At 51.7% G+C, this 27,182-nt stretch overlaps 1 protein-coding gene across 1 annotated transcript; it reads right to left on the bottom strand.

Annotated features, from left to right (window-relative positions):
* Positions 1-482: 482 nt before the first annotated feature.
* BNC1 (basonuclin zinc finger protein 1) lies at positions 483-25,737 on the bottom strand (the record flags this gene model as incomplete). Its single annotated transcript, XM_080809279.1, is given in 6 exon segments — positions 483-1,167; positions 5,243-7,116; positions 8,864-9,099; positions 10,171-10,270; positions 25,638-25,673; positions 25,675-25,737. Coding segments are annotated over 6 exon segments (2,994 nt in total).
* Positions 25,738-27,182: the final 1,445 nt, after the last annotated feature.

Genomic DNA, 27,182 nt, shown 5'->3' with positions numbered 1-27,182 from the left:
CCACGGAGGCACAGTTCTCAACAAGCCACTTTTCCACCCCTGAGTCTGGATTTCAGACTCAGTAAAAGCAGGACTGGAAAAAAAAAAAAAAAAAAGTCATCTTGGGGCCTGGCTCCTGACCCGTGGTGGCTGCCTGTTTCCCGGGACACTCAGCCGACCCTTCACTTCGAGTTCCCCCAAGGTTCTGGGCCCCCTTGTCGGTTCACAGACCTGCCGCTTTCCTGGGGAACGTGTAAACACATGTGGGGAAAAGCCGCGTTTCCGCCAGTGTTTGTTATGTCAGGGACAAGCCCCCGGGGCCACGAAAAATAACAGGAAGGGGTGCCCCCCGGAGCTGACTTCCTACAAGACAAGAGGTCAGCTCTAAGACCTTCTGCCCGGCTCGCCTCAAGTGGTATTCACGAAATGACAGACCTTTCTCTGGACCACCTCGTTCCTGAACGAGGGCAAACGGCTCCCTCGCCCTCTCGGCCACCATCCCGTTACTGGGGGTGACCCGGGGACGAGGCCAGGCTTCTATGCAGGTTGGGGTTCTGGCTGTGTCTGTTGCGGCTGCGGACAGAGGAGAACATGGTGTTGCAGCCCGGAACCTTGCACTTGTGCAGCTGACGCAGGTGCACGGTCTTGTAGTGGGCCCTGAAGGTCCCTTTGTTACTGTACGTCTTTTGGCAGAGGTGACACGTGATGGGCAGCCCAGAAGGCAGGCTGGCGAGGCTCCGGTCGGCCTTCTCCATCAGGACGCAGATGGGGTACTCGTCGTCCCCGGGGACAAGGCTCGGCCCGTCACAGGTCCCATCGCTGTCCTCCATGAGCACGGTGCCTTCCTCGCTGGCCCCGTCTGAGTCCCAAGAGGAATGGCTGCTGCTCTCCGACTTCATGCTCGAGGTAGTGCTCAAATCCAAGACGGTGCCGTCGCTCGGCGGACCAGAGTTGTAGCTCTCCAGGCCGGCGCTGGGGACCTGGGCGATCGGGTAAACCAGGCTGCCCATCCGACTCGCTCCCTTGAAGATGACAGATGTCTGGGAGGCTTGCTGCGCGAAAGCCACGTCCTGGAAGGTCTCCTTTGCCACGTCTTTCAGAAGGTAAGCTGCACGGAAATGGTCGTCGGGGCTCCCCAGTGCGTCCTGGGTCAACACTTTTTGGTGAAGGTTTAGGTTTGAACTGTGTCTACAAGAGTGAAAAGACGGTTAGCAGTGGGTTGGGCTGTTGTTGTAAAAACAGTCATCATTCCGCGTGGAGACACTAGGTGGACACCAGAAACACTTTGTGGTGCAGAAGGAGTGCTCACAGTGGGGATGGGATGAAATGTGTGTCCAGGGGACACTGGCCCGGGGCTGCTCACTGCCTGCCGAAGTTAGCGCTGACCAGGAAAGCCGGCTGCCCGGAAGCTCGGACTATGTAGTTCTTCTCATTTTCTCCCATGTGACGGACACGTAACTTCCCGTACCTCATCTACAGAGAACTGTCAGCCTACTCCAATCAGGTCAGTTCCCCTGGGACACTGGAACCAGGGGATCCGGGAGAAAACCGGTCCCAGTATGGAGGTAAGCAGAGGACTTCACTGCAATGAAACCAAGAAATATCTTCTAGAGAGCCCCTGTCCGGTAGGATAGCTACTCCCACGGGACACGTGAGCTCCCGAAACGTGGCTGTGTCAGACACAGAAATGATGGTGTTTGTGATAGACTGAATGAAACAAAATACATTATTAGGAATTACTTCACCTGTGTCTTTTTATACTTTTTTAAAATGTGGTTACTAGAAAATTCTAAACTGTCTGTGTGCTATCAGGGTTTGTAACACTTACACTCCCTTAACCCCCAGAAGTGCTATAGGAGAGAGAATCTGATTGGCTAGACATTGTGTGTGAGTGTGTGTGTGTGTGTGTGTGTGTGTGTGTGTGTGTGAGAGAGAGAGAGAGAGAGAGAGAGAGAATTTAAGTTCACTTCATATTTGCAACGTTTCACAATAAACCAGACAGGAGTTTTGCAAATGCAGCACTGAACCCACCACCAATCTTCTACCCAATGATTACTCCCGAAGGGCAGGTAATGAGTACCCATGATGACACACGCTTCTCGCTCACACGATATCATTTGGATGTAACTTGTCCATCAATGTCGGCTCAGAGATTCCCTGCTGGCCTCAGACTCCAAACTGCCCTTACTGGGGGGGACAAGCTTACAGGTGAGAGAAAAACAATTCCAAACAGAGAAATTGCCCCCCCCCCACCCGTACAGATGAGGATGCCTGCCAGGACCACCTCAGGGTGGGGGGGGGACACCCCCACCAAAATAACTAAGAATTGAGTTTGCTCTTTGAAACCTCGGAAGACACAGTGGGGGCGGGGGTGGGCGGAAATTTCATCCTAGTTCCTAAAACATATTGGATCTGCTATTCAACGTCTCTCTTCTATCCCTTACGCATTCTTTTCCTGGACATAATCAGAACCATGCGCCCAGATCACCCACTCTGCAAACAACTCTTATCAACAGCAGCTCTGCCCTGTGATTATGTCAGCGTTCCGGGTGGAAGGGGCAGGTATGTGTCGGCAGAAAACCAGACACTGGATTGACACGCAGGTCCTGGCACATAAGTGGTTGGGAAAAAAAAAAAAGTCAGACAGACACATTTACCGGAACCTTGCATGGGAAGGTCCCTGTGGCAAGAAAGCCAAGGTCTGGGCTCGAGTCCCTCAGGAATGCCAGGAGCGAAACTGTGGGATCCTCCGACCTTCTCCTTACACCTTTGGAGGGTCAGGTGCATTTCCCCAGGTGCCACGTCTCCTAAAACCAGTGACGACCACAACTGCAAAACCCTCTGGGCCGCGTGCCAGGCTTCTTGCTGCTTTTGGGACTGTTAATGCCATGAATTCCCATCCCCACCCCCATCTCTGCCTTGTTAGACCAGTGGTCCTCAAAGTGCAGTCTGGGCACCCCTCATGGTCCCCGAGCCTCTTTCAGGGGTGCCCTGAAGTCAAAACTCCTCTCATCATTATGATCCTAAGACACGATCTTTTCCACTGTCATTCCTTCATGATACCGTGTGTGGTTTCCAGAGGATACGTGACATGCAGTATTGGAACAGGATGAACACGGAAGCCGCTGTAAGAAGCCAGCTGTTCTCTGCTAAGCCAGACGTTACAGAGATGGGCAAAAATGTAAAACAAAGCCACTCTTCTCACTGAGCTTTTGGGTTGGAAAACGGGGCTATTTTTCATTACATGTTATATATGTTATTCCCCTTTTTTTTTATGTTACATATGTTAACATATAATAGGTTTATTATTTTAAGGGATGAAATAAATATTAACTTTTTTCAATTTTGGTTTCTAATGCAGTAAACATTGACACTTATAAACTCAAACACACAAAAGTTCTTGAGGGCCCTGAGGTTTCAAGAATTTGTAAAAGGGCTTCTGAGACCAAAACATCTAAGAGCTGCTGGTTTAGTCATGCCCCTTCCTCCAGGAAGCCCTCCCTAATTTCTCAAAAGGGTCTAGTCAGGGGCCCCGACTATGTGCCCACAGCACCTCTCTCTCTCTCATTACAGCGGCTACTGCATTTAGCCATAATCACCTTTTTACTGCTGTCTCCCCCACTGGCCTTTGTAAGCAGGGACTGTGTCCACAGCACCTCACAGAAGGTTTTTAAATATTTTTTGGCTAAAAAAGCATTCAAGGCACTGTTCCAATCCCTTCCTGAGGGGTCCCAGTGACTGTTGATGGCAGCGGCTTCAAGAGGGGAAGACAGCTGTCCAGACAACACAGTTCTCATCCTGACCCCAGGCCTGTCCACAAAGCTCTTTTCAAAATGGTAGCATTTAGGGGCACCTGGGAGGCTCAGTCGGTTGACCGTCTGCCTTCAGCTCGGGTCATGATCTCAGTACTGGGACCGAGCCCCGCATCGGGCTCCCTGCTCAACGGGGAGCCTGCTTTTCCCTCTGCCCCTCCCCCTGCTTGTGCGTGCGCTGTCAAAATAAATAAATAAAATCTTAAAAAATACAAAATAAAATAAAAGGGTACCATTTTAATCTGATTCTAAACATTCCAAGTTCTAGACCACCAGAATTAGCAGTCTACATTTATAATTCAAGACACTTTCCTATGGTGGGAGAGGAGACCCGTGTCTACAAATAGCTCAGAATATAAGAAAAATTAAATACATGAAAAAAAATAAAACGAAGCTGTACGTTAAATTCAGTATGCCTTCTAATGCAGTGCACACCGTAGGCCAGCAGAGGATCACAATATCAAGGATGATCCGACTGGTGGGACTGTCTCTTCTTCAACGTAAAGCTTGCTCATGAACAAACGTGTCTGTAACGCGTGTGCCTCCCTTCCCAGGCTGTGGTGATGTGACTCGAGTTCATGAAGAAAAGCACGAGAAAGACAGTGAGGCCAGTGCCGTGTCCCAGACTGATGAGAGACCCACCCTGCCTGGGCACTCTGCAAACAGCATGACGCCGTGTGGGGCTCAGGGACACCCCCCACCCAAAGACATCTCAGCTTTTAACCCACATCACAAGCCCTACAGTAACCTGCTAATACGTGCCTTTCGTCTCTGCTACCTTAATAACGACCAATTCTCTGACCACACAGTTCTCCTTCCGTTCGAACAGAGCTCGTTAACCGGACTTAGGAGAAAACCTCTCCTTTGATGGGCTTCGTATCATAAGATGAAAAGTGGACAAGTTCTGTTATCTGTGGTGATGATTTAACCCTCCCCTCTTGGGAGACTAGCTCACGGTTACTCATCCCAAACCATCTGCTCTAGGTATGTTTCCGAATTCAGAGTTTCTCAGGCTTTAGAAAGGCAGAATGGTGCATAAACCATATAGTTTTTTCATGTTCCCGGAATAAATCTGTGAGTATTTCTGCACTGAACACATAATAAAGAAAATCCACACAAAGGGAGATTTCAAAAAAGACAGACTGCCCGTAGCCTCATGTCCTTTCAGGTCAGGGTTCGTGGTCAAATGAGTTTAGATCTGAATCCAAAAACTCAGGCACGGGGTGTAGGGGTCAGTGTTTCTCAAACTGTGGCCCCTGGACCAGCAGGAGAAGGACCACCTGGGGACTCAGAAACGCAAACCCTCAGGCCTCACCCCACCCCTGCAGAAGCGGAAAGCCCACGGGCGGGGCTCGGAGGGATGTGTTTTAACAGTCCTCCCCGTGACTCCGGCGCGCGCGGAAGTTTCAGAACCATGGCCTTGGAAGAAAGGCCCGCTGAGCGCGTCTTACCTGTCTCTGCTCCTGCGCGAGGGGAACGTGGCTTTACAGCCCTCCACGGTGCACGCGTGCGTCCCTCTGGCGTGCATGTTCTTGTGGTGCATTTTCACGCCGCACGCGTTTTTGAAAGCCTTCTTGCAGACGTCACACTGGAAGCGAGCTTCTTCCTTCTGCCGCCCGGACGCACGCGGACCCACGGGTTCTGGCTCCTTGGTGTCTTCGAAACAAGGAAAAGCCATTCCTCGGCCAGACAGGGCACCGAGGAGCCCGCCGGCCAGCAGGCGCTGCTGCAGTCTGATGTAGTCAGGGAAGGGGACGCAGGGCTCGGTCCCGGCTGCAAGGTGAGGTTCACGGCCACTGTCCTGCGGCTCCCTTGGCACGGCGGGCAGGGCTGGCTTCTGTTCCGCCTCCCTCTCCGGCGGCCGTGTGGCCCACTCGGGGCTCCTGCGGATAGCCCCGCCGGACTCCAGCCCTGAGTCCCCATGGCAGACCCTCTCTCCTCCCAGGAGGGGCCCCCCTAAGCCCCCAGACGGTGCGCACGGCTCCTCAGGTGCTCTGTCCGACGCCCGGGGGCTGCAGGCCTTGGGCTCCTCCTCACCGGCCACCCGCAGGGGCACGTCTTCGTCGGAGCTGAGCGCGTGCCGCTTGTCGTTAGCCGCCCCCACGGCCTCCTTCTCTATTTTGATGGGCATGCTGGACTTGCGGGATTTCTTCTTGGGAAGGGCGTCCAGCGGGCCTTCGTGCGGCGCCAGCGGCTCCGGGACGGAAGAGGACAGGAGTGGGAGGGAAGGCAGCACGCCGGGGGTGTTGGCCAGCTCGGCCGGGGTGGCCGGGCTGCGGTAGAAGGGCAGGACCGGCTGGACCGTCTTCAGGTTGGGGAAGAGCACCCCATCCGGGCCCAGGCTCGGGAAGGCCGGCTGGCCCCGGGGATCCTCCCCGGACGCCGCGTAGCCGGGCGGGGGCCTGCGGTCCGGGGACGTCGCGGGGAAGCCCGGGCGCTCGCAGCTGTCCGAGGCGGCCAGGTGCAGGCTGGTCCTCAGGTCCCGGTCCCTGTTGTTCCTGTTCATGGGCATGTGCAGCCGGGGGTTGGGGTTGGCGCTGTGGCGGTTCCGGCTCCGCAGGGAGCTGAAGACCATGTTGCAGCCCTCGATGGTGCACTTGTGCTTGATCTTCAGGTGGACGGCGTTGTAGTGGATCTTGAGCGTGCCTTTGTCGTAGAAGGTCTTCTCGCACGCCGTGCAGAACACGCGGCCCTTCTTCGCGCCCAGGCTGTGCCTCTCGGGCTTCCCTTTGGCCTCGGGGGACAACTGGGTCCTTTCAAGCTTCGGGACAAGGTGGTAGGAACCCAAGTCGCTTAAATGGGCGCCGTCTTCCTTTTTGGGAACCGTATCTGGGCAGTTGAGACACGGCTCCTTCTCGACCTGAAATGACGCAGGAGCGGAGGTCAAGAAGCCGCCGCCGCCGCCGGGGAAGGGTCCATGCGTCTCCTGCTTGGGCTCCTGACTCTGGTCCTGACCTGGATCCAGCACATACTGCTCAGGCAGTGACCCTATCAGTGTGGGGGGCACAGGGTTGAAGAACTGGAAGGGCAGCATGAAGGTCATGTTGTTCACGAGGTTCTCAAAGGGGTGCAGGCTGCTGGGGGTCCCCCTGTCCGTGGGGGCGGGGAGGCCGGCGCTCCTGTGGCTGCAGCTCTCGATGAACGCCCTGATGTCCACATTCGCCGCGGCCGGCGGCATGACGATGCACTGCTCCTCCTTCTCCTGGATGGCCATGAGCTCCACGATGGCCTTGGTCTCCCCGAAGCGAAGGAACTGCTGCAGGGCGGCCAGCTCTTCCTCGCCGGTCATGATGTTCCAGCGATCCAGCACCTTCCCCGACGCGTCCTAGACCAGAGGCACAGACTGCAGTTAATTTACTACCCCACACCCTCTTCTCTGTGAGTATCAGAAGGGGACACCCCGTCAGGTCAGCCCCCCTGCTCACGCTACTCTCCCAGGCCAGAGCCCCGCATAGAAGACGGACCGCACAGATGTAAGCAGGGCTCTGGAAAAGAGAAGTAAGACCATAGGACTCTGGCCAAACGGACATGGGGTGATTATTTTCCGTCTTATTTCAAACTGATTGGTTGTTCCTGCATTAGCTGCCATCCTTTTCCCCACTGAAACGAAAATATGTATCGTTCGAACGGCAGTCCCTTCTTCATCTCAGGAGGAGAGAGGGGGCAGTCAGACCCAGACAGAGCTCAAGTATTTATCTGCTGCAAGTTTAATCATCTTCCCCCAGCAACTAACCTCAGAAAACAAATGAACCCGTATTGATCTACTGCCCACGTTCACAAAGCAGAACTGTAATTACCCTGGCGTGCTGGAGATCTTTCAAAACTCTAGCAAGGCCTAACTTTTCCCAAAACTACAATAAATATTTTATCACAGAACATGTATTTGATGGCCTACTGAGATTTTGCACAATGCATGGAAGAGATCTGAAGATGACGAGGGATGTAACATCATAAATTTTTGATGTGCTAGAGGTTCAAGGTAATTGATTCCATATTTTTAATCCTAACACTAGAAAGCAAGATTATTAGGATCATTAAATATTGATCTATGTCATAATGTAGGATCATAATGCTGCTTTACATAAAAGGGTGCTTCTAGCCTGCTGGGGGTCCTGCACCGGAGGTGAGCAAACACCCCTCCACAGGCCAACCACAGGCTTCAGAGTTAGAAAGAAACAGGTTCTAACCCTGGGTCTGCCACTCACACCCTGAGTGACGTTGGCCAAGATTTAGAAGCACTCTGAGCCTCTGGCTTTTCAACTGGAAAATGGGGATGATTTCCCGGCCCTGGGAGATTTTACTGGAAGAGGGTCCAGTAATTCCAGCTGACAAAAGCCCGAGTGCTTGTGCTGATGACATGGCCCGCCTGGGGTAAGACTCAAGCATACGTTAGTCCTGGTAGTATATTCATCCCCCATTTCACTGAAATTTTGACATTTTCTCGTAGTGTCAAGGGGAAAAAAAAAGCTGTCACTGCTTCCTACATCAGAGAAATGATATCATCTGTCCCAGGAAATATGTTCTTTGCCTGTGGATATGAAACATGAGGGCCTACCATGATGTGGCCTAGAAGGATGTAAGAGTACTCCACAGAGTAACAGACGGAGAAGTGGTGAGAGGCACAGGGGAGGGGAGCAGAGAACACGTGGAGAGGCAGCGGGGAATCAAGGGGAGTGAGAACAATCAGGAGCCAGAACACAGACGTATCACAGGGCGACGGAACCCGGGAAGGAAGGCCAGCTTCTGCAACGTGCTTCTGGAACATTCGCTCCTCTCTCACTCCCACACCGTCAGTAAGACCTAGCACAGTCAACGTCTTGGGTCCATAGGTGGCCAGCGGATAGTGACCCGGGGCCAAGGTTTTGCTGTGGGAGAGCTGGCTTAGTGAGACCCAAATCACAGAGTGTGTCCATGCTCCCATGTCTGGAAGTTTCCCTGGTATCTGGAAGAAAGCACTGGATTCTTCCCAGAATGTGAAGTGGGTGCTTAAGCCATTATACAAGGAAAGGATGCCCTTTCCTCCAAAGGACTAGAAGAGACATCCCAGCGGAACCACGACCGTGCTCCCCTACCTGCAGCACGTATCCCCGGATATAGTCCTGGAGGGTCCAGTCCAAGGCGTGCAGGATCTGGAGCACCTCGTCTTGCTTCAACACGCTGAAGAGCCGGTCCAGTAGGATTTTCAGGCGCACCGGGATGGCCTGGGTCCCGTAGAGCATGAGGCTGCTGATATCGAACACCACATTGGACTGGACAATCTCCACCTGGCTTGTAGGGTACACGGGGGGGACCCTCAGCTTGCTCAGAGCTGAAAAAGCAAATTGGAGAAACACCCTTCGTGAAGATTCTCCTTCTCAGAGAGACGCTGCGCGGGGGCGGGCTAGCAGCAGTGCCCAGCTCTGCGTTCTGACAGGGAAAACACGACCGTGCGCTTGGGTCGCAGTCCTCACGGCTACCAGGCTCTACCTCATCCACAGAGACTTAGATCTGCGAGAAAACGGACTGGCCTGAGACTTTTTTTTCTTCCTTCCCTGTCCCTAAGAAGTGAAAACAGCCCCGTGGAGGGCAGGTGCCAGGAAAGGACGGTGGGCACATGATCAAAAAGCTGAAAAATCAGGAAGGACGGGGTCTGCTGGTGAAGAGCCCGGCTTGGGGAATCCGAAGGATCCGGGCCTGGCCCCTCGTCTGCTGCATCCTAACGGTCAGGCAGGGCCAGTTAAGCCACCAGAATGTACGCTGTCCCATGTGACAGTCCGTTGCTCATGGCTATGTGGTTTTGTAACATTTTTAATTTTATGGAATGATTTTTGCCTTATTAAATTATTTTAATTCTTAAGTTAAACAAAATCAGAAATTCAGTCCTTCAGAGTCCCGCCGGTCACATCTCAAGTACTCAGCAGCCCACACGGGATTCAGCGTGGGATCGAGGGGTTCAGCCAATGAAAATATGGGATGCCCGGTTACATGCGAGCAGGAGTTTCACGGAGACAGGGAATGAGCGGGATACGTTTACACTCAGAGTATTCACTGGGACATACTTAGGCTAAAAAATCATTTATTGCTCCCCTGAAATTCAAACTTAACGGAGCGTTCTGCATTTTACTGGCCACCCTGATGGCGGCCGCGTTAGACAACACAGGACATTTCTGTCGCTGCAGAAGGACCGCCCGAAGCACCTGTTCCTCGTCTGCAGAATGGGGCTAAGACCCCACCCACCAATGCAGGGTCATTAGGCTTCAAAAAGGGGACGTATACCAAGCTCTCGGCCCGTGAGCCACCGAGTGCGGGGGACCTTCTCAGACACACAGTCCATTCCCGAATCCCTCGAAGTCGTTCAGAGGGGACACGAGGGGCCGAGGGAGGAGGAGGACAAAGTTACCGTGGGCCACCCATCCGTGTCTGCACTGCTCACACCGGCGGTGGTGGATCTTCCCGGGCGTGAAACCCTGGCAGCTACAGTTCAGGGTGCAGCCGATAGCCTGCAAGAGAGAACGGGGCCCGCGGCCCGTGAGTGCTGCGCGGACGCGAGGCTGCTCCTGCCAGACAGGACGCGGGCCTCGCTTCGGTAACGCTCCCGGGGCACTGTGTGCCCACTCTGCGCCAGACGCGGGCGGGGACCCCGCACCCGGTACCCAAGAGCAGCTGGCCCCCGGGGCCCATGGAGGGCGCACACGTCCCACAGCTGCTCTGCGGGAGAGGGGGGGCTAGGGAACACCACCATGCTCTGTAAGGAAAGTTCTGGATGGAAATATCTTGCTTGTTACTTTTTTTTTTTTTTTTTTAATTTATTTTAGAGCGGGAACACAAGCAGGGGGAGGGGCAGAGGGAGAGGAAGAAGCAGGCTTCCCGCTGAGCAGGGAGCCTGGGCTCCATCCCAGGACCCTGGGATCATGACCTGAGCTGAAGGCAGACACTTAAATGACTGAGCCATCCAGGTACCCCTTTATTTATTCATTAAATAGAGAGAGAGAGGGTGCGCGCGCGTGCGTGCGCGAGAGCAGAAGCTGGGGGGGGCAGGAGAAGCAGAGGGAGAAGCAGACTCCCTGCTGAGCAGGGAACCTGACTTGGGGCTCAATCCCAGGACCCTGAGATCATGACCTGAGCCAGAGACAGATGCTCAACTGACTGAGCCCCCCAGGTGCCCCCTGACTTGTCAGTAAGAACACAGAAAGGGTGAACAGTCACCAATCTCTTAAGTCGAACAAAGTGGTGGCCCCTGAAAGTTACACGGGGACTGTCCCAGGACAAGTGAGAGAGAAGGGTCTGAATGGACAATTATCCAAATGTGGGCATGGTTATCCCCCCCCACTGCCCCCCGACGTGTGGTGAGGTGAAAAGTCCAAACAGACGGACAACATGCCGTGGCCAGACACACTGAGGAAGCTCCCCGGTTCCAGCCCTTGGGCTGCGTGGCCACCAAGGACTGGCCCGGCTGGCGGCCCCAGGCGCACGCCCAGCTGCACGTTCAAGTTCACACAGCTGAAACACAATACACACAAGTACACGTTTGCTAAGTTCTGGTGTTGAGAACAAAGCGTTCCATATATTTTTAGGATGAATTCCTCCAAAGGGGATAGAGGTCTGAAGAATGTGAGGTATTATTAATGAGAAAAAGCTCTCCCAGAAGCTGTGTCAGTGAGGCTCCCAGGAAGGGCCGCTGGGTGGAACGGGCACGAATTAGGAGAGCCCTGAAACTGGGGTGTCCGCGTGTGTCTGGGGGGACCTCCCTCTATCAGTTAAAGGACTCTGCAGGCTCCTGTGGGGGACAGGTAAGGGGACGTTCTGTCCCAGGACTTGGGAAACTCACTTTAAGGAGTATGTAACTGTCTTCACTTAAAAACCAGTAGCCAGGGGGAATGTAAAATGGTGCAGCCACTTTGGAAAACAGTCTGGCAATTCCTCCAGAAGTTAAACGTGGGCTTACTGTATGACCCAGAAATCCCACCCCTAGGTAGGTGCCCAAGAGAAATGAAAATATAGGCCCACGTAGAAGCTAGTACCAAATGTTTCTGGCTTCCTTGTTTATAACTGCCAAACAGTGGAAACAACCTCAACGTCCGTCAGCTGATGAGCCACTAAACAAAATGGGGCACTGCCACGCAGTGGAGTACTACTTAGCCGTCAAAAGGAACGAAGCGCTGACATATGCCACAGCATACGTAAACCCTGAAAACACACTCGGTGAAATACCCAAGGACAAAAAGTCACAGGCGGTAGGATTCCATTTACATGAAACGTCAAGAAGGGGTCAGTCTACTGAGGCCGGAAGCAGACTAGCGGTGACCAGGGCTGTGCAGAGTGGGCAGGAACGAGGAGGGACGGTTAATGGGTGGCAATGGGGAGAGAATATTATTCCTTTTGTTTGTTTTCATCTCTTAAAAAATAGCTTTAAATTTAGACACAACTCAGATATCATACAATTCGCCCACTTAAAAGTATCCAACTCAGTGATTTTAAGGATATTCACAGAGTTGTGCAAACATCACGATCTGATTTTAGAACATTTCCCACATCTGCAGAAGGAGCCCTGTGTACAAGTTTATGGTGGACATAGGTGCTCATTTCTAGGTCTTCCTAGGAGTGGAACTGCTGGATTATATAGTAATTCTGTTTAACTAGAGAATCTGTCAAAGGTTTTTCAAAGTGGCTGCACCATTCTGCTTCCATACCAGCGATGTGGGAAGGTTCCAATTTCTCCATGTCCTTCCCAACACTTGTTGTCTGTCTGTCTAGAAACAGCCAGCCTAGTGGGTATGACGTGGTATCTTACTGTGGTTCTGGTGTGCATTTCCTCAATGGCTAACAGCGATCAGTAACTTTTCATGAGCTCATTGGCCATTCATTTGTAGGTCTTCCCTGGGGACATGTCTGTTCAGATGCTTTGGTCATTTTTTAATTGGGTTGTTTGTCTTTTAGCACTGAGTTGTAAGAGTTCTTTATATATTCTCAGTACTAGTCCCTTAACAGATGATGATTTGCGAATGTTGTCTCCTGCCCTTGGATGATCTTTTCACTTTCTTCGTGGTGCCCTTTGCAGCACAGATGTTTTAAATTTTGACCAGAGTTGCTTTTTAAGATGAAGATGTTCTGAAATTACATAGTAGTGATGGTTGCACAACTCTGTGGATATAGGGAAACCACTCAGCTATAGACTTTATAGGGGTGAGTTTTATAGCCAATAAAGTATATCTCAGTAGAAATACAACTGCAAAAACCAGTCCTCGACATGCCTATGAGAATGACCTAAGTCCAGAACCCTGACAACACCAAATGCTCGTCAGGAGAGCAACAGAAACTCTCATTCACTATTAGTGGGAATGCAAAATGGTGTAGCCACTCTGGAAGACAGTTTGGTGGTTCCCAACAAAACTAAACATACTCTTACCATACAACCCAGCAATCATGCTCCTTGGTATTACCCAAAGGAGCTGAAAACGTATGTCCACACAGAAACCCACACGTGGATGTTGGTAGCAGCAGCTTTATTCATGATTGCCAAAACCTGGAAGTGACCAAGATGGCCTTCAGCAGGGGAATGGATAAGTACACTGTGGTCCCTCCAGACACTGGAGTATCACCCAGCACTGAAAAGGCATGAGCCACCAAGCCATGAAGAGACACGGGGGAACCTTAAGCACATGTTACTAAGTGGAAGAAGCCAGTCTGAAACGCTTGCACGTGGTATGACTGCAGCTACATGACCTTCTGGAAAAGGCAAACTATGGAGGCAGTTAAAAAGATCAGTGCTTGCCAGGGGTTAGAACCAGAGGATTTTTAGGACAGTGAAAATACCCCGTACAATACTATAATGATGGGTATGTGCCATTATACATTTGTCCCAACCTATAGGAGGTCCAACACCAAGAATGAATCCTAAAGTAAACCATGGGCTTTGGGAGATGATGTCGTGTTCGTGTAGGTTCATCAGTTGTCACAGGTGTGCCCTCCGGTGGGGGATGTGGATAACCCCGTAGCTGTCCATGTGTGGAGGCAGGGGTATATTGGAAATCTCTACTTACAATTATATCGGGGTATATCGGAAATCTCTACTTACAATTTTGCTGTGAATCTAAAAGTGTTTTAAAAAATAAAGTCCCCCCTCAAAGTCAGCGATTTTGCTTAAATACAGGCTAAAATCTCCCTGATGTGATGGCTATCCCTGACTCCTTTCAGATTACCACCAGCCTCAACAGAGCGACTAGACGAGATTTTCAGGGGAAGGAGCAGGGCTGCTCATAGCTGCCGATAGTAATGGTGTTCCCTGATCCCTTCCAGAAGGATCACGACACAGAAAAGAGAAAACATGTATCCGAAAACCCGTTTGCTCTTTGTAAAGCCATACAACATCCTACAAAGAACCCCCTGTGATCACCACGACCTTACTGGAATACTGCGTTCGCTCTTATCAGGGGTGATACCATCCGAATGGGGTGAAAATTAGTTCTTGGGGGGGAGATGAAAAAATATTCATTTTATGTATGAAACACAGATACACATATGTGAACAGAAACGTAGTATATAGTATCATACTAAAATTTCACTGGGGAGGCACAATTAGGAAAAAAAACCTAGTCTCCTGGGGCACCTGGGTGGCTCAGTGCCTTGAACTTAGGTCATGATCTCAGGGTCCTGGGATCGAGCCCCGCTTCGGGCTCTCTGCTCAGTGGGGAGCCTGCTTCCCCCTCCCACTCTGCCTGCCTCTCTGCCTACTTGTGATCTCTGTCTGTCAAATAAATAAATAAAATCTTTTTAAAAAATCTAGTCTCCTAATGAAGAAAGGATGGAGAAATGCTGTGCCAGGTATCATTTCACCTTTCGGTTAGAGAGATTCTGCTCCTAGAGACTGGTACAGGTGGCTGAACACAGGAACCCACACATCTGTATTCCTAGACACATGATGACATGCTATCCCTCATCTGGAAAGATAAAAATGAGTACCGGTTAAGTTCTAAGACACACGCTCCCAACAAGAATGTCCCGTTGTCTGCAGCACAAGCGTGCTGTCCAGATTTCTCAAACAGCCCTGTGACTCTGAACACCGGCTGACCCTGGAACCAGCCATCTGCATTCTCAGCAGCTCCCGGCATACTCCGTACTGAGCCTCTGGACTATTTCACAACCTACATTCTGATAAATGTGACTGCTTTAAAGGAAAAAAAAAAATTTTAAAGATTTTATTTATTTATTTGACAGACAGGGATCACAAGTAGGCAGAGAGGCAGGCAGAGAGAGAGGGGGAAGCAGGCTCCCCGCTGAGCAGAGAGCCCGATGCAGGGCTCGATCCCAGGACCCTGAGATCATGACCTGAGCGGAAGGCCACTGAGCCACCCAGGCACCCCTAAAGGAAATTTCTAAAGGTAGAAAAAAATTCTTATTTTGGATCCTGTCCCTCAAGATGCCAGTCGCTGTTTGTAAGCAAGACGCCAGAACCACACAGAGCAAATTCACACTCATTCCTTCAGAACACAGGACCAGCTTCGGGCACAGTAAGGGGTCCAGGAGCACACACCTCCTTCCTCCCAAAGATCTTGCTTAAAAGGCTCTTGCTCGGGCAAAGCCCCTGGAACCTCCGGGCGAGTGCACCTCAGGCCCAGCACGAGGAAACGAACTACAGGGAAACGATCTCAAACACATTTCATAGCCCAAGACTGAAACTCAGTTTTTCCGTATCTCTCTGACACCGGACTCTGGGTTCTTCAACTCGAGACCGATCGACATCCTGAGTCACATAATCCTTTGCGGTGTCTATCCCGGGCATTGTGGGGTGACCGGGAGCACCCCTGGTCTCTACCCGCCAGACACCACAGAAACGCCTCTCCCTCTTCCAGTTGTGAAAACCGAAAACCTCTCCAGATGTGGAGCAAAACCGCCTCCAGGTGAGACCCACCGGCCGAACCTGACTATTCAGTTTTTGCAGCTTTTGGTTTGGGGACAGAATTTTAAGAAGCATTATGGATAAAATTCAATGTATGAATGCTGTTTTATAAGAAGTACTCATGTGGCTCTATATGAACCTATTTGAATAAGGCTTAATAAAGCTCATTAAACATCCATGGAAATAAATCTCAGAGGAATTATTTATGAGCTAAAAAAAGCTAATTACAGTGCCTCGGAAAACTTCCAATATTAAGGCCCTTGAGTTTTTCCACCCATATCAGAATTCCACGATGTGGCAAAAATTATAGCACCATTATCTAAAGACAAATTAAAACTTCTAAAATGAAATCAAACCCCAAAATTCTAATTACAGGACGAAAAGTACTCATGCAAATCAATATGGAAAACTCTTAAAACTTAAATCCTTTCCCCTGGAATCCTAATACTTGTTCCATTCTTCAGAAACATAAAGCAGATGTTTACAACATTCTGAACTCATCAAGACATGATTATTGCTTTTTACGCACTCATTTTAATCAGACTATTTCCGAATTGTTATTAGTCACTCTGATATGCTACGAATCAACATTCAAAATTCTGGTTTGCTTTTTTGTAGCTGCCTTCGGCTCCCTCATTCATCCAGAAATCACCAACACACCTCGTATCATGATGGATGCGTCCGTGACTTGCAGTTTGGGACAGAAAGTTACGACCTCGTTTTTAGAAAGACTGGAGGGTCCCGCTTCCTTCTATAGACACCCCTGCTCCACTTTTCATCTAGGGAGATGCTGACTTGAGTTTTTAGCTGCCGCCAGCCCAGGCACACGGTGGGGTCCACGCACAGACATTCCCTAGGGTGGGGGTGGGGGGGCCACGCAGGCCTCTGATGGGATTTGGATGCTGAGTAAGAACTGCCCACTTCAAGCTGATTTTATCTCTAGTGCATGTAGGTATTTTCCTATCCCTGAGGATAAATGCAGGGGGACAGTCTGGGGGGGGGGGATAGAATGCGAGAGGAAGGAGAAAAATTATAGAAGACCTCAGGGGCTTCCAGACTTGGGGCACTGATGCTTTGAGGGTGCATCTGTGGAATGGATCGGATCCAAAACGGAACTGTGTACCTGCTGGACAGCTCTGTAGGCTCAAGCGACTTGGTCTGCCCTATCCAGCATGGCAGCCACTAGCCACATGTGCCTGTCTAAATTTATTTCTAAATTATTTTTATTTTTTAAAGATTATTTTTTAGAGAGAGTGTGTGTGTGCGCATGTGCATGAGCAGGGGGAGGGGCAGAGGGAGAAGCAGACTCCCAGCTGAGTGGGGAGCCCGAGGCAGGACCCCATCCCAGGATGACCTCGAGATCATGACCTGAGCCCAAGGCAGATGCCCAACTCACTGAGCCACCCTGGAGCCCCTGCCTACTTAAATTTAAATGAATAAAAAAGAAACTATGAGAAGTTCAATTCTTTGGTCACACCAGCCCCATTTCAAGTGCTCAGCAGACACATGGGGTTCGCAGCTACCATACTGTACAGTGGAGATACAAAACACTTCCACCATCACAGAAAATTCTACTGGACACTTGTGAGTCCAGTGGTGACACTGGATTTTCTCCCAGCACCTGCCCTACCACGTGGTGGCGTGACTTCAAAGCTGTTCTCATTCGACCCTCACTACGGGGCATTCTTCTCAGGAAACTTGTATTTATGGAAGATTCACAATTTCCCCAAAGTCCCCCAGTTGGTGGAGCTTTCCTGAGCACTTCATTGCGTGTGAGGCACTGCACTAAGTAGTACTGCCCCTGTACTGTCTCGTTTCTTCATCACCCCCCTCCCGGGAGGCAGGTCTCACTGTCTCCATTTTATGGATGACGAAGCAGAGGGACTCATGGGTGGTCAGGGCGGACTCCAGTCTGGATACTGGAGGTAGGTTCTATCTTGAAACACCCCTATTTGGGGCTAACACTTATGGTCTCATTTAATTTCTACATCAACTCTGAGAGTCAAGCATTATCAGCCACATTCCGTAGAAAAGGACATTAAAGTTTCACACTGTAAAGAAACTTCGCTTATAATAATACAAGAATACATAGTTACCAAACATTAACGAGCCAGGCACTGTTCTAAACTCTGGGGTTAAAGTATTGAACAAGACCAACGAGGTGCCTGCCCTCCAGGGGCTTACAATCTAAAGGAGACAGAAAATAAACAGTACCAGTTCAGAGTAAGGTAGTGCTGAATAAAATAAACAGAAAGCCATGCCAGCAATTCTACTGGGTAGCCTGGAGAGAGAGGGGTATAAGTAAGGGGTCTTAGATAAGATCATCATTGAAGACTTTTGAAGAGGTGACATTTGATCTGAATCCAAGGGACACCAAGGAGCCAGTGAAGAACTGGAGAGGAAGGAAGTGTTTCAGGGCAGAGGGCATGGCCAGTGCAAAGGCCCCGGGGCACAAAGAGGCTCAGGGAACAGAAAAGGAGTCAGTGTAGATGGAGTGAGTTAGTAAGGTTAACGGTGGAAAATGTGGGTCAGAGAGGTGGGAGAGAGCACTTTGCTTAGGATCTTGTGGGACAGGCCAAGGAGTCCTGATTTTGTTCTAAGTAATCTTTTATTAAAAAAAAAATACAAAATGAGTTTGATTTGCCTGTGTTAAAAAGAATCCATCTGGACGCAGAGGTGACGAGCCTGCACTTCCTGCCCCTTCACCACAATGAACATCTTCCACGGGGAGGCAGGAAAGCCTACAGCTGGCTTAGAGGACTTGGGTCTTACTTCCCATCTGCCAGAGAACCTTCAGCTCCATGCCGTGGAGCCTCTGCCTACAAAGGGCTGCGTTTCTGTTCCTGCCAACCTCAGAGGCCTAGTCGCCATATTAATGAGGATGTACAAATAAGAGCTGAAAAGACCAATCGGTACGGTGAGAGTGTTGTTGCGACAAGGCCCACACCAAGGTTCTGGGCTCTGGTGGTCTGACTTGGCACAGACAGAGCTACCAAAAATACCTATTATAAAAACATCCACAAACATTGTGACACGATGGATCATTCTGAAAAGAGGCAAGGAACCCACTGAACCCCAACCTAGCACCCAGCAGCTAGCACGGGGCCTGGTAGCCTGCAGGCCCCTCCACTGGGACGAGCTGAGAGAAGAATGAGGGAACGAATGAGGCAGCAGCGCCATGCTCACTAATTATAGATGCCCACCCAAGAGCCTTATGCCGGATCTTCCTTTCTTTGAGTCTCTGTGGGTGGCCAGGTGACTAAGCACTGGCCAGTGGTAAGCATGTGGAAGTTGCTAGGCGGAGCGTTACAGAAAGCTCCTTGTAAGCGGGAGCTGACTCAGCAGAGACTTCTGTACCTGTCCTCCTTCTTCCTTCTTGGAATGAGAATATGATGGCTGGACTGGAGAGGCCATTTTGCGACCACGGGGCAACTCTGAGGCCACGCCCTAAGGAAGGCTGCACAGAAAGGATGGTGACTGTTAGGAGCTTAGACTAGCAGCAGAAGGTAGTTCCTAATTTACACACCAACTGTCCTGCTGGCCGTGGAAAGGGCTGCGTAAAAAATCATGTGAAAAGTGGCTAACGAGGAGAAATCACTGAGGCCAAGTTTAGAGCCTGTAGTCGTCTCGTAAGTGTGAGATTCTAAGGCTGTGCCAGACTCTTGGTGGTAAGAATCTTAACTCCCTAACTTAAAAAATCAAGGAGCTAATCTGCAAAATCACAAATCACTTTTTAAGTCACCAACCTTATAGCATAAAACTGCTTTAGGTTTTTCCAAGTTGTATTTTTAAGTGTTGATACAGACAATCGTTAATATGTTTGAGTCTTGGAGGCTGCAGTTCAGACCAAACACTGCCAATCAGGATCTATACCACACAGCGTCTTCTAATGGCCACCCTCAGCTTGTGGGGTGAGGACCTGGTTTCTCCCGCAGTGAAACTGTCACCCCGTTCTCACTGTGGCTGCAAGGCTAACCTTCGTGGTTGGGGACGCTGTGTCATCCACGGTGGGAGGTCTCTTGCAAACTGCCCTTTGGGCCTCTCTGAATCTACCTCTTACACACATTTTGTAATTTCTTATGTCTTTTGTGAGAATCGGATTTTTTTGCTTCCTACCTCCTGTCTTCTCATTTTTCTGTGACTTCTTTCAATTTTTATGTTTTCCTTCCATATGCAAATCCACAGAGGTACCACTAGGATTCTGAACGTAGTAGCCCCATTTGCGAGATGGGCAACAAAGACAGCAGGAAAGAAGAGAGGAGAAAGGCCACGAGGGCCTTGCAGGGGAGGAAGCAGGTGGCACAGGACCCGAGGCGGCCTGGAGAGAGACACAAGACCAGACATCCGTCTCATGCCATCTTCCTCCGCGAGCAGTTCAACGAAACAATGCCAATTTATTTAACAAATTACTTTTTTTGTCGCTGATAGTTTTTATTTGTTTTTAAAGCATCTACTATGTACTGGTAATTGTAGGGGCCTCGGGACACAAAGACAAGGAGCTCAGCATCTGCCCTAAGGGAGCGCACGTCTTCACAGGGGCAGACAGCCATCCAGCTCGACTGTTCAAGAACCAAGGAGGAGAGAATATGGCTCGTCAGAAATTGGCGTGAGTCATTCACTATATTAAAATCAATTCTGAAAGATACTAAAAACAAAAGAAAGGCTCATTAGCTGCCTTTAGGGAACCAATGAATTGTTCCTCAAACTGGCAAACGGAGAGCAAGAATCAAGTATATATCTTTTTTTTTTTAGTACAACTGTGTTTCAGAATAACCGAACCGCTGATGAGACAGAGACTCCCTTTCCAGAAGTGTCCAGGGAGTGAATGAATTACAGTCCCGCAACTCCTGGTGTAAAAGATGATGACCAGGCCATCTGCCCCGATGGAAATATACGTACGACTACGGACGGCGTGTTCTTGTGGAAAACATTCAACGTGAATCCGATCAAGCCGCTGGGTCAACTGCAGTGTCCGGAAAATACGGGGCCAGAGGAATAACCATGATGTAAACGATACCAGGAGGAAGCAATCACTAGTCCAGGCTGGGGAGCTCCTACAGGACAAATGAGCCAGCATTTCCCACAGTAAGACTGCAAGGAAAAAAGTGTAGACTGACAGACGAAGAGGGACCCTGGGGGACCTTATCTGGGTCTTGACTTGGACGCACCAGTGGGTAAACTAAGGCTTGCCAGACCGTCAAGGACCATTGGACACGGACTGGGAATTTAATGACACTGAAGAGTTACGGCTAATTTTTTAGGTGCTCTCTGAGGCTGGCGGAGGTGTGCTCTCCTCACCGTGTGCAGGAAATGCCACGGTCCTAGGCTCATCCCAGCCCCGTGTGTCAAGGCCGGGAGGCCAGGCCACAGACCAGACGTTTCTGCCCTGGGCCAGGGGAGCACACCTGGAGAGGCCATGCACTGAGACGGGCGTGGGCTGTCCAGATGGGCGTCTCTCAATTGGCTTCATGGAACCATCTGGATTCCCCAAAACAAGGGGACACCCTTTACCATGAGCACAGTTGAAAAAAGGGCGCCAGGAAGCCTCCCAAACCAGGTAGGCAGCCTTTGCAATACAAAAACAACACCGGAGAATTAATCGAGCCTGCTTTCTCACTGCCAGCATGGGGAGGGGGTGAGAAGAGAGGCTGAGGAAGAGAGCACGGAGAAGGGTCTGGCAGCGGAGGGGCAGGCGGGAGGCAGAACCCAGGGCACAGATGTTGGGCCAAGTCTACCTGTGAGCAGAAAGTATGCGTGACACCTTTGCCTCGTTCTCTTGTTGCTTAGTTCAAAGAGGACGGTGGGGAAAATACTAGCTCTTTTGATCTCTATAAATCAAAGTATAAACTCTGTGCCAAAATAATTTAACAGCTGTGCCCTTTTTTCTTAAAAATTATTAGTTCTGAAACCAGAAAACACAAAAAGTAGAAAAATATTCAAATGCTATCTTATGAACCAAGTATTTCTTCATTAAAGAAAAAAAAAAGGCAACGGAACAACAACAAAAAAACTATATGAAAATACAAATGACATCGGCACATTTTTTTTCCTCCTTTATAACCTAAATTTGGGAGGACCTCAGGGGCGATGTTTAGAAGCCTTTGATAACAAGAAGAGGAGGGATGTTAACCGTGTAGGAACTTCTGAATGAAACAGAGCTGGAGGGAGGAGCGGAAGAAAAAACAAAAACCAACACACACACAAGACACTTATACGTTTGGATAATTTTAACTATGGTGGCCAGCTACCCAAGCAAGCAGCTTTGTGTCTGGTGCCTGCTGCTTCAAGATAATGATGAAATTGTGAAATCTCTATGTAAAATTTTGCAGATATTTCTTTCAAGGACTTAACGAGAACTAGATTTTAAGAATGAAGTGTAAAAAAAAGAAAGAAAGAAAGAACGCAACCTTAGATTTTCAAAATGAATTTTTAAAAAGAAAGGACCAGCGTTAGTGACCGACGCCATCCTGATCAAAGCCTTAAAATCCAGAAAGTTCGAGTGGTCCGTAGAGAAATTTTACCTTCGTCATGAATAAAGCAAAGAACAGTCAGAGGGCTGCAGAACTGGGACAAGGCTTCTGGAAGCCGGTGGAGGGTTGGAAGATAATTGTGATGTTTGTTTGAGTGTGTGGAAGGATCATACATTAATACATAGGACGACACAGGCGAATACAACCATATACAAGAAAAAGTTAGTAATCTGAATTAAAGCTTTTCCTGAGCTGAGACAACCAGTTCCCTCCACATTAGGTGAGTGAAATTATCACCCCCAAGGCAAACTTCTCCTATGATGTGTTAGGCTGGTTTATAATAATGAACCCGAGTGCGGAGGAGAACAGTGAGAGCCCTCTGGCCCGCTTCAACTACACGAAGTTTGGGAAGGGCCCCAGACCGGACGGCTCTTTGTTCTGTCCACCCTTTCCGGGATAAAGTAGGCATGTGTCCATGCAGCGAAAGTGGGCTGCCCTGGAAACCTAGCATTCCCAGAATTAAGAAAAAGAGCTTCAAAGAATGACAAGATAAGAGGAAATAACATTTTCAGGTGGAAAACAATTTAAAAGGAAAAAAAAAACAACTTACAAAACTTTCCAGATGTCTCTTCTGCCCCGAACCGAGTTATTTTTTAACATCTCTCAGATAAGTCATCAAAAAAAAAAAAAAAATAGGTAATTTTAAAAATCTGCAGGAGGATATTCGGAGTAAGATAACTAAAAAAAGATTACAGGCTCTCTAAATCTTGATCTTATATATACAAAGAAAAAAGCATGGGTGGCTCAGCACTGAGATTTCATCTTACCTGGGGTACTTAGTTCTAGTTCTTTTTAAACAGGGCTGTTTCTGACAAAAGCAACTCACTCTAAATGACATCTGTAGAAGTGAAAATTCACCCTGGGGTAAAGCACGTTCCCCCTCCAAGTAATTTACCCTGTGGAACCTACGGGGTGACTCTTTTAACGGCCGCTGTCAAAATAACTTCTAAAGCCATATACACAAGCTAAGACATTTCTGCCCCTCACCCCTGTGGTTTAGTTTTACCGGCAAACCGAACTTTTAAAATGTTTACACTTATCCCTAGGCATTCATAAATGATAACGGGATGCTTAAAGGACAATGATTATTTGCTCCACACGGAAACTTGTATGGCTTTTCTCACCCAGTGGGGTGGATCTTCCTTCTTCCCAAGCTGATGGTTCTGAGATACAGAATATAGGACTGGGACACAGGCCTAACTGCTTCAGGACAGAGATGTAAAAAGGAACCAATGAATAAAAATCACGCCCCATGCAAACCTTATGCTTCCAACAGGAATTATTTCACGTGTGTTAGTATTTCTAATGTGAATTATAACCAGAGCAGACAGCCTAACAAATAACAAGAGCCACAGAACCCCTCTCCGCTAACCACTTTCGGACTGGAAGAGGGGGCGTGTAGCTAAATCCTTACTGCTTTGAGTGCAACAGCATTTATGGGTACAGATGATTTTCCAAATTAAATTATGCAGATGTCTGAACATAATTATGAGTTCCCAGAGCATAAGCCGTGTTTGCGCTCAGGGAAGAGCTCACCACCTTTCCTCGGCGTTGAACTGTGACACCAACACGTTCAAACCGACAGTTGAGTTGAAATCCTTGTGCTTTCTTGGTGAAATTAAAGTTAGCAAGCCTATCCGATGAGAAAGTGAATGATGACTCACACCTTATTCTTTTAGGTCTGCCAGAAAGGATAAAGCTATTTATCAAGATTTATCAGAGCAAACGAGGTGGTTATCTTTCCACACCCAAGGAAAGCAAAAATCCAACCCTGGACAACTGGTCGTGTTTGTGAAGTCGTGTTGTTTTACGAGACACACGAAAATGCTATTCTGACATACCACACCGTGAATGAGGTTTTCACAATATATATCAACGGATCTGGGAGGGGACGACAGAGGAGCCAGTACATTGACCACTGAACTCAAGTTTTAACACATAAGCACTTATATGCAAGCAAAGCATCTAAGGGAGAGTATGAAAAGGTTCCACGAACTCTGCAAATTAAAACGATAAACCAGTAATGAAAAGGCACCAGAAAGAAAGGGAGAAGGTAATCTGCCAAATGCTGTTTTTCAATTCACCTTTCATAAAGCCCAAATCTTTGTCACTTTCACGAGAATATATTTTTAAAAAACTGCTGCTGGCTCTGCTGGGTCGGCCCAGGCTGCAGGAACACATGTCTTCCCCTGCACGCACACACACACTCACTCACTGACAGGGATTCCCAGGACACCAGTGGGGCCTCTGCTAGGCCCCTTAAGTGTTAACAGCAGAGGCCTGGCTGCGACCAGGCGTCTGGCCCGATTTAAATGCCCTGTCTTCAGAGAACCGCGGTGAGCACGGCCATAAAACTAGGGGACATAACTGAACCTTAGAGTGTCTGAACCCCCGCCCCCCAACACACACAATTTTACTCCTACAATTAAGGCTGCTCGTTGGCATTCCATTTAACTGTCAGCCTACGACCGGTGGCAGCCCCACAGCCACAAAGGGATGCCTTAAACGAGAAGAGCATGTTCTTACACCGCGTTTGAGAAAGTTTGGCTCCGAGCTATGCGCTGATTAGTATCAGATCTCCGGCTTCCCTCGCCTCTCCACAATCTTGTCACATCTGGCTGACAAATCCGTAGGGGCTGATGCAAACCGAAGCGGCCGGCGGGGCTGGGGTCTGGCGGGCAGCGCCCGAGGGGGCAGGGGACAGGCGGCGCGCTCACCCCGCTCCCCCCGACCCAAGCCCTGCGCGCCCCTGCCCCCGGGGGCCCGACCCGGCGCGGCGCCCCTCCCCGCCCGAGTCCCGGCCGCGAGTCGCGGGCCCGGCGGTCCCCGCGTCCCTGGCGGCGCCGGGCACCGGCAGGTAAATGAGCACCACGGAGGGGCCGGCCGCGGGCCCGACCGGCTTCCACCCGCGGGCTCGGCGGGCACCCGTGTGGCCGCGCCCCCTCCGCGCCCTCGCGGCTCGGGGGCTTCCGGCGCGACCCGTCCGCCCCGCGCTCCGCGGCGCTTCCGACACCCGGCGCCCCGGGCCCCGCCACGCGCCGGGGTCCGCTCGTCGCCGGCTGACCGCGTTTACCGCGCGCCTGGTTCTGCAGAAACAAAATCCGGGGAGAACGACCTCCGACTCGCACCGGAGGCGCCGAGGGCCGGGGAGGGGTGCGGGGGAGGCGCGCTCGCCGTGGACGGCGCCCCGAGGCTCGCCCGGACCGTCCGGGGGGCTCCGGGGACCCGCCTGGTGCCCGCGCGCGTCCGCGACTCCGGGACGTCGGGCGGCGACGGCTCCCAGCTCCCCGGCCCGCGCCGCCGCGCAGGTGGCCTCGGGAAGTGGCCCCGGGCGCGCCCCCCGGAGCCGACTGAGCCCGGCCGGGCAGCGCCCCCCGACTCCCCCCGCCCCCCCTCCGCGCGCCAAGGGGGCCCCCCGCGCCGGGGGAGAGCCGCGCTTACCTCGGCCATCCTGCGGCCGCCGCAGCGCCAGGGGCTACCGGCGCGTGTCCCCGGCCCGGGCCGCCCCGCGTCCGCCCCGGCTCGGCGGGCGCCGCCACATCCAAGCTTCGGCCGTCGGGGCCGCTGCGGCGAAGTGGGCGGCTCCCCGGGCGCCCCGGCCGCGCGACGCGGTGGCCGCCCCCGTCCGCCGCGCACCGCGTGTGCCCGCACGCCCGCCCCCTGGCGCCCCGGGGGGTGCCCCTGCGCCCCGCCCCCCCGCCCCACCCCCCGCCAGGCCGCCGCGTCGCCCGAGGCCGTGGGCGCCGCCCGCTGCGGCGGCCCGCGAACGACTAAATCCGCGCAGCTGGTGCGAGGCCGCGGCCCCGCCGACAGGGAGCCCTCGCCGGCGGCCGGCGCGGAGGTGTCTGCCCCCGCCGGGCTTGAAGGCACTTGTCGGCCAAGACCCAGACGTGTCCGTGTTTGCCTCTCCCGGGGAAGGGCGAAACGCTCTGAAGTTCCCTGGCTCGGGGCTCAGGGGATGATTCGGCCGCCCTGCCTACCCCGGGGCGCCCTCGGGGTCCCACCGCGGCCCAGCAGGAGGGCCGCGCCCCCTCGCCCCCGGGAAGTTTCTTTCCGGAGGAAGCGTGGGCGCGCGCCCCGGGAGGCGGAGAAAGGGGGTCCCCGGGAGGCTGTAAGACCTCAGAAAGCACCCCCTAACTTCGGGCCGGGGGTTCGGGCCCCGGCCGCCCCGCTGTCCCCGCACGAGTGACTCGCTCTCGGGGCCTCAGTTGCTTCCGTCGTAAAATGGGATTCCGCTGTTCCCTCCGCTGTAGGCCGCTGAGGGCAAAGGAATTAAATGTTCTGGGAACACCGAACCGGAGCTCGGCCGGCAGACGGGGATGGAGCCGACGGGGAGGAGCCTCCGGGAGAACCGGCTTCTGGGCCTGAGAAGCCACGAGGCTGCATCGCCCGCAGCTGCGGCGGCCAGCGCGGCTCTGCCGACGCCCCGGGGCAGGCAGACACGGAACCTGGGCCCAGCTGGGCCTTCTCCCGCCTCCCTCTCCAGTTCCCTAAAAAGACCCTCTGAAGGCTGGCCTGGATGGCGCAGGGGGCCCAGCTTCCTCCTCCTGCGGCGCATTACACCCACCTGGCTGCTGGGGTCCGTCTGGGGCAGGCGACAGAAGGTCGTCCTGCATCTCGGGCTTGGAGGGGGAAGATGCGAGGCGGAAAGAAAGAGCGCGATGCAGTCAGGCAGGCAGACAGCGGTGCCGGGTTCTGGCTCGGGAAGGCGCAGACCTCTGAGGGGAAGGGGGGGAAAGGAGCCAACAGCGTGTATGTGGAGAAAGTGTGGGTCCGGGGGCTCCTTGAGGTCCAGAGGGCTCTGCTGCCTCTCCACAGGCTAGACGCACATGCCCGGCCTTCGGGCCCCCTAAGCGTCTTGGCCTGCGGCGTGGGACCCTTCCTCGTAAGCGTGAGGCCGCCTGCCTTACAGGTGTCAGGAGGATTCGTGTTTTTTCACATGGAAGCTTGAGGATGAAGCTTTGCTTTGTGAATTCCAAACCTAAA

This window comes from Martes martes, assembly GCF_963455335.1.
Source record: "Martes martes genome assembly, chromosome: 7".
Lineage (NCBI taxonomy): Eukaryota > Metazoa > Chordata > Mammalia > Carnivora > Mustelidae > Martes > Martes martes.
The sequence above is the reverse complement of the archived record's forward strand: the minus strand, read 5'-3'. Positions and strand labels throughout refer to the sequence as shown.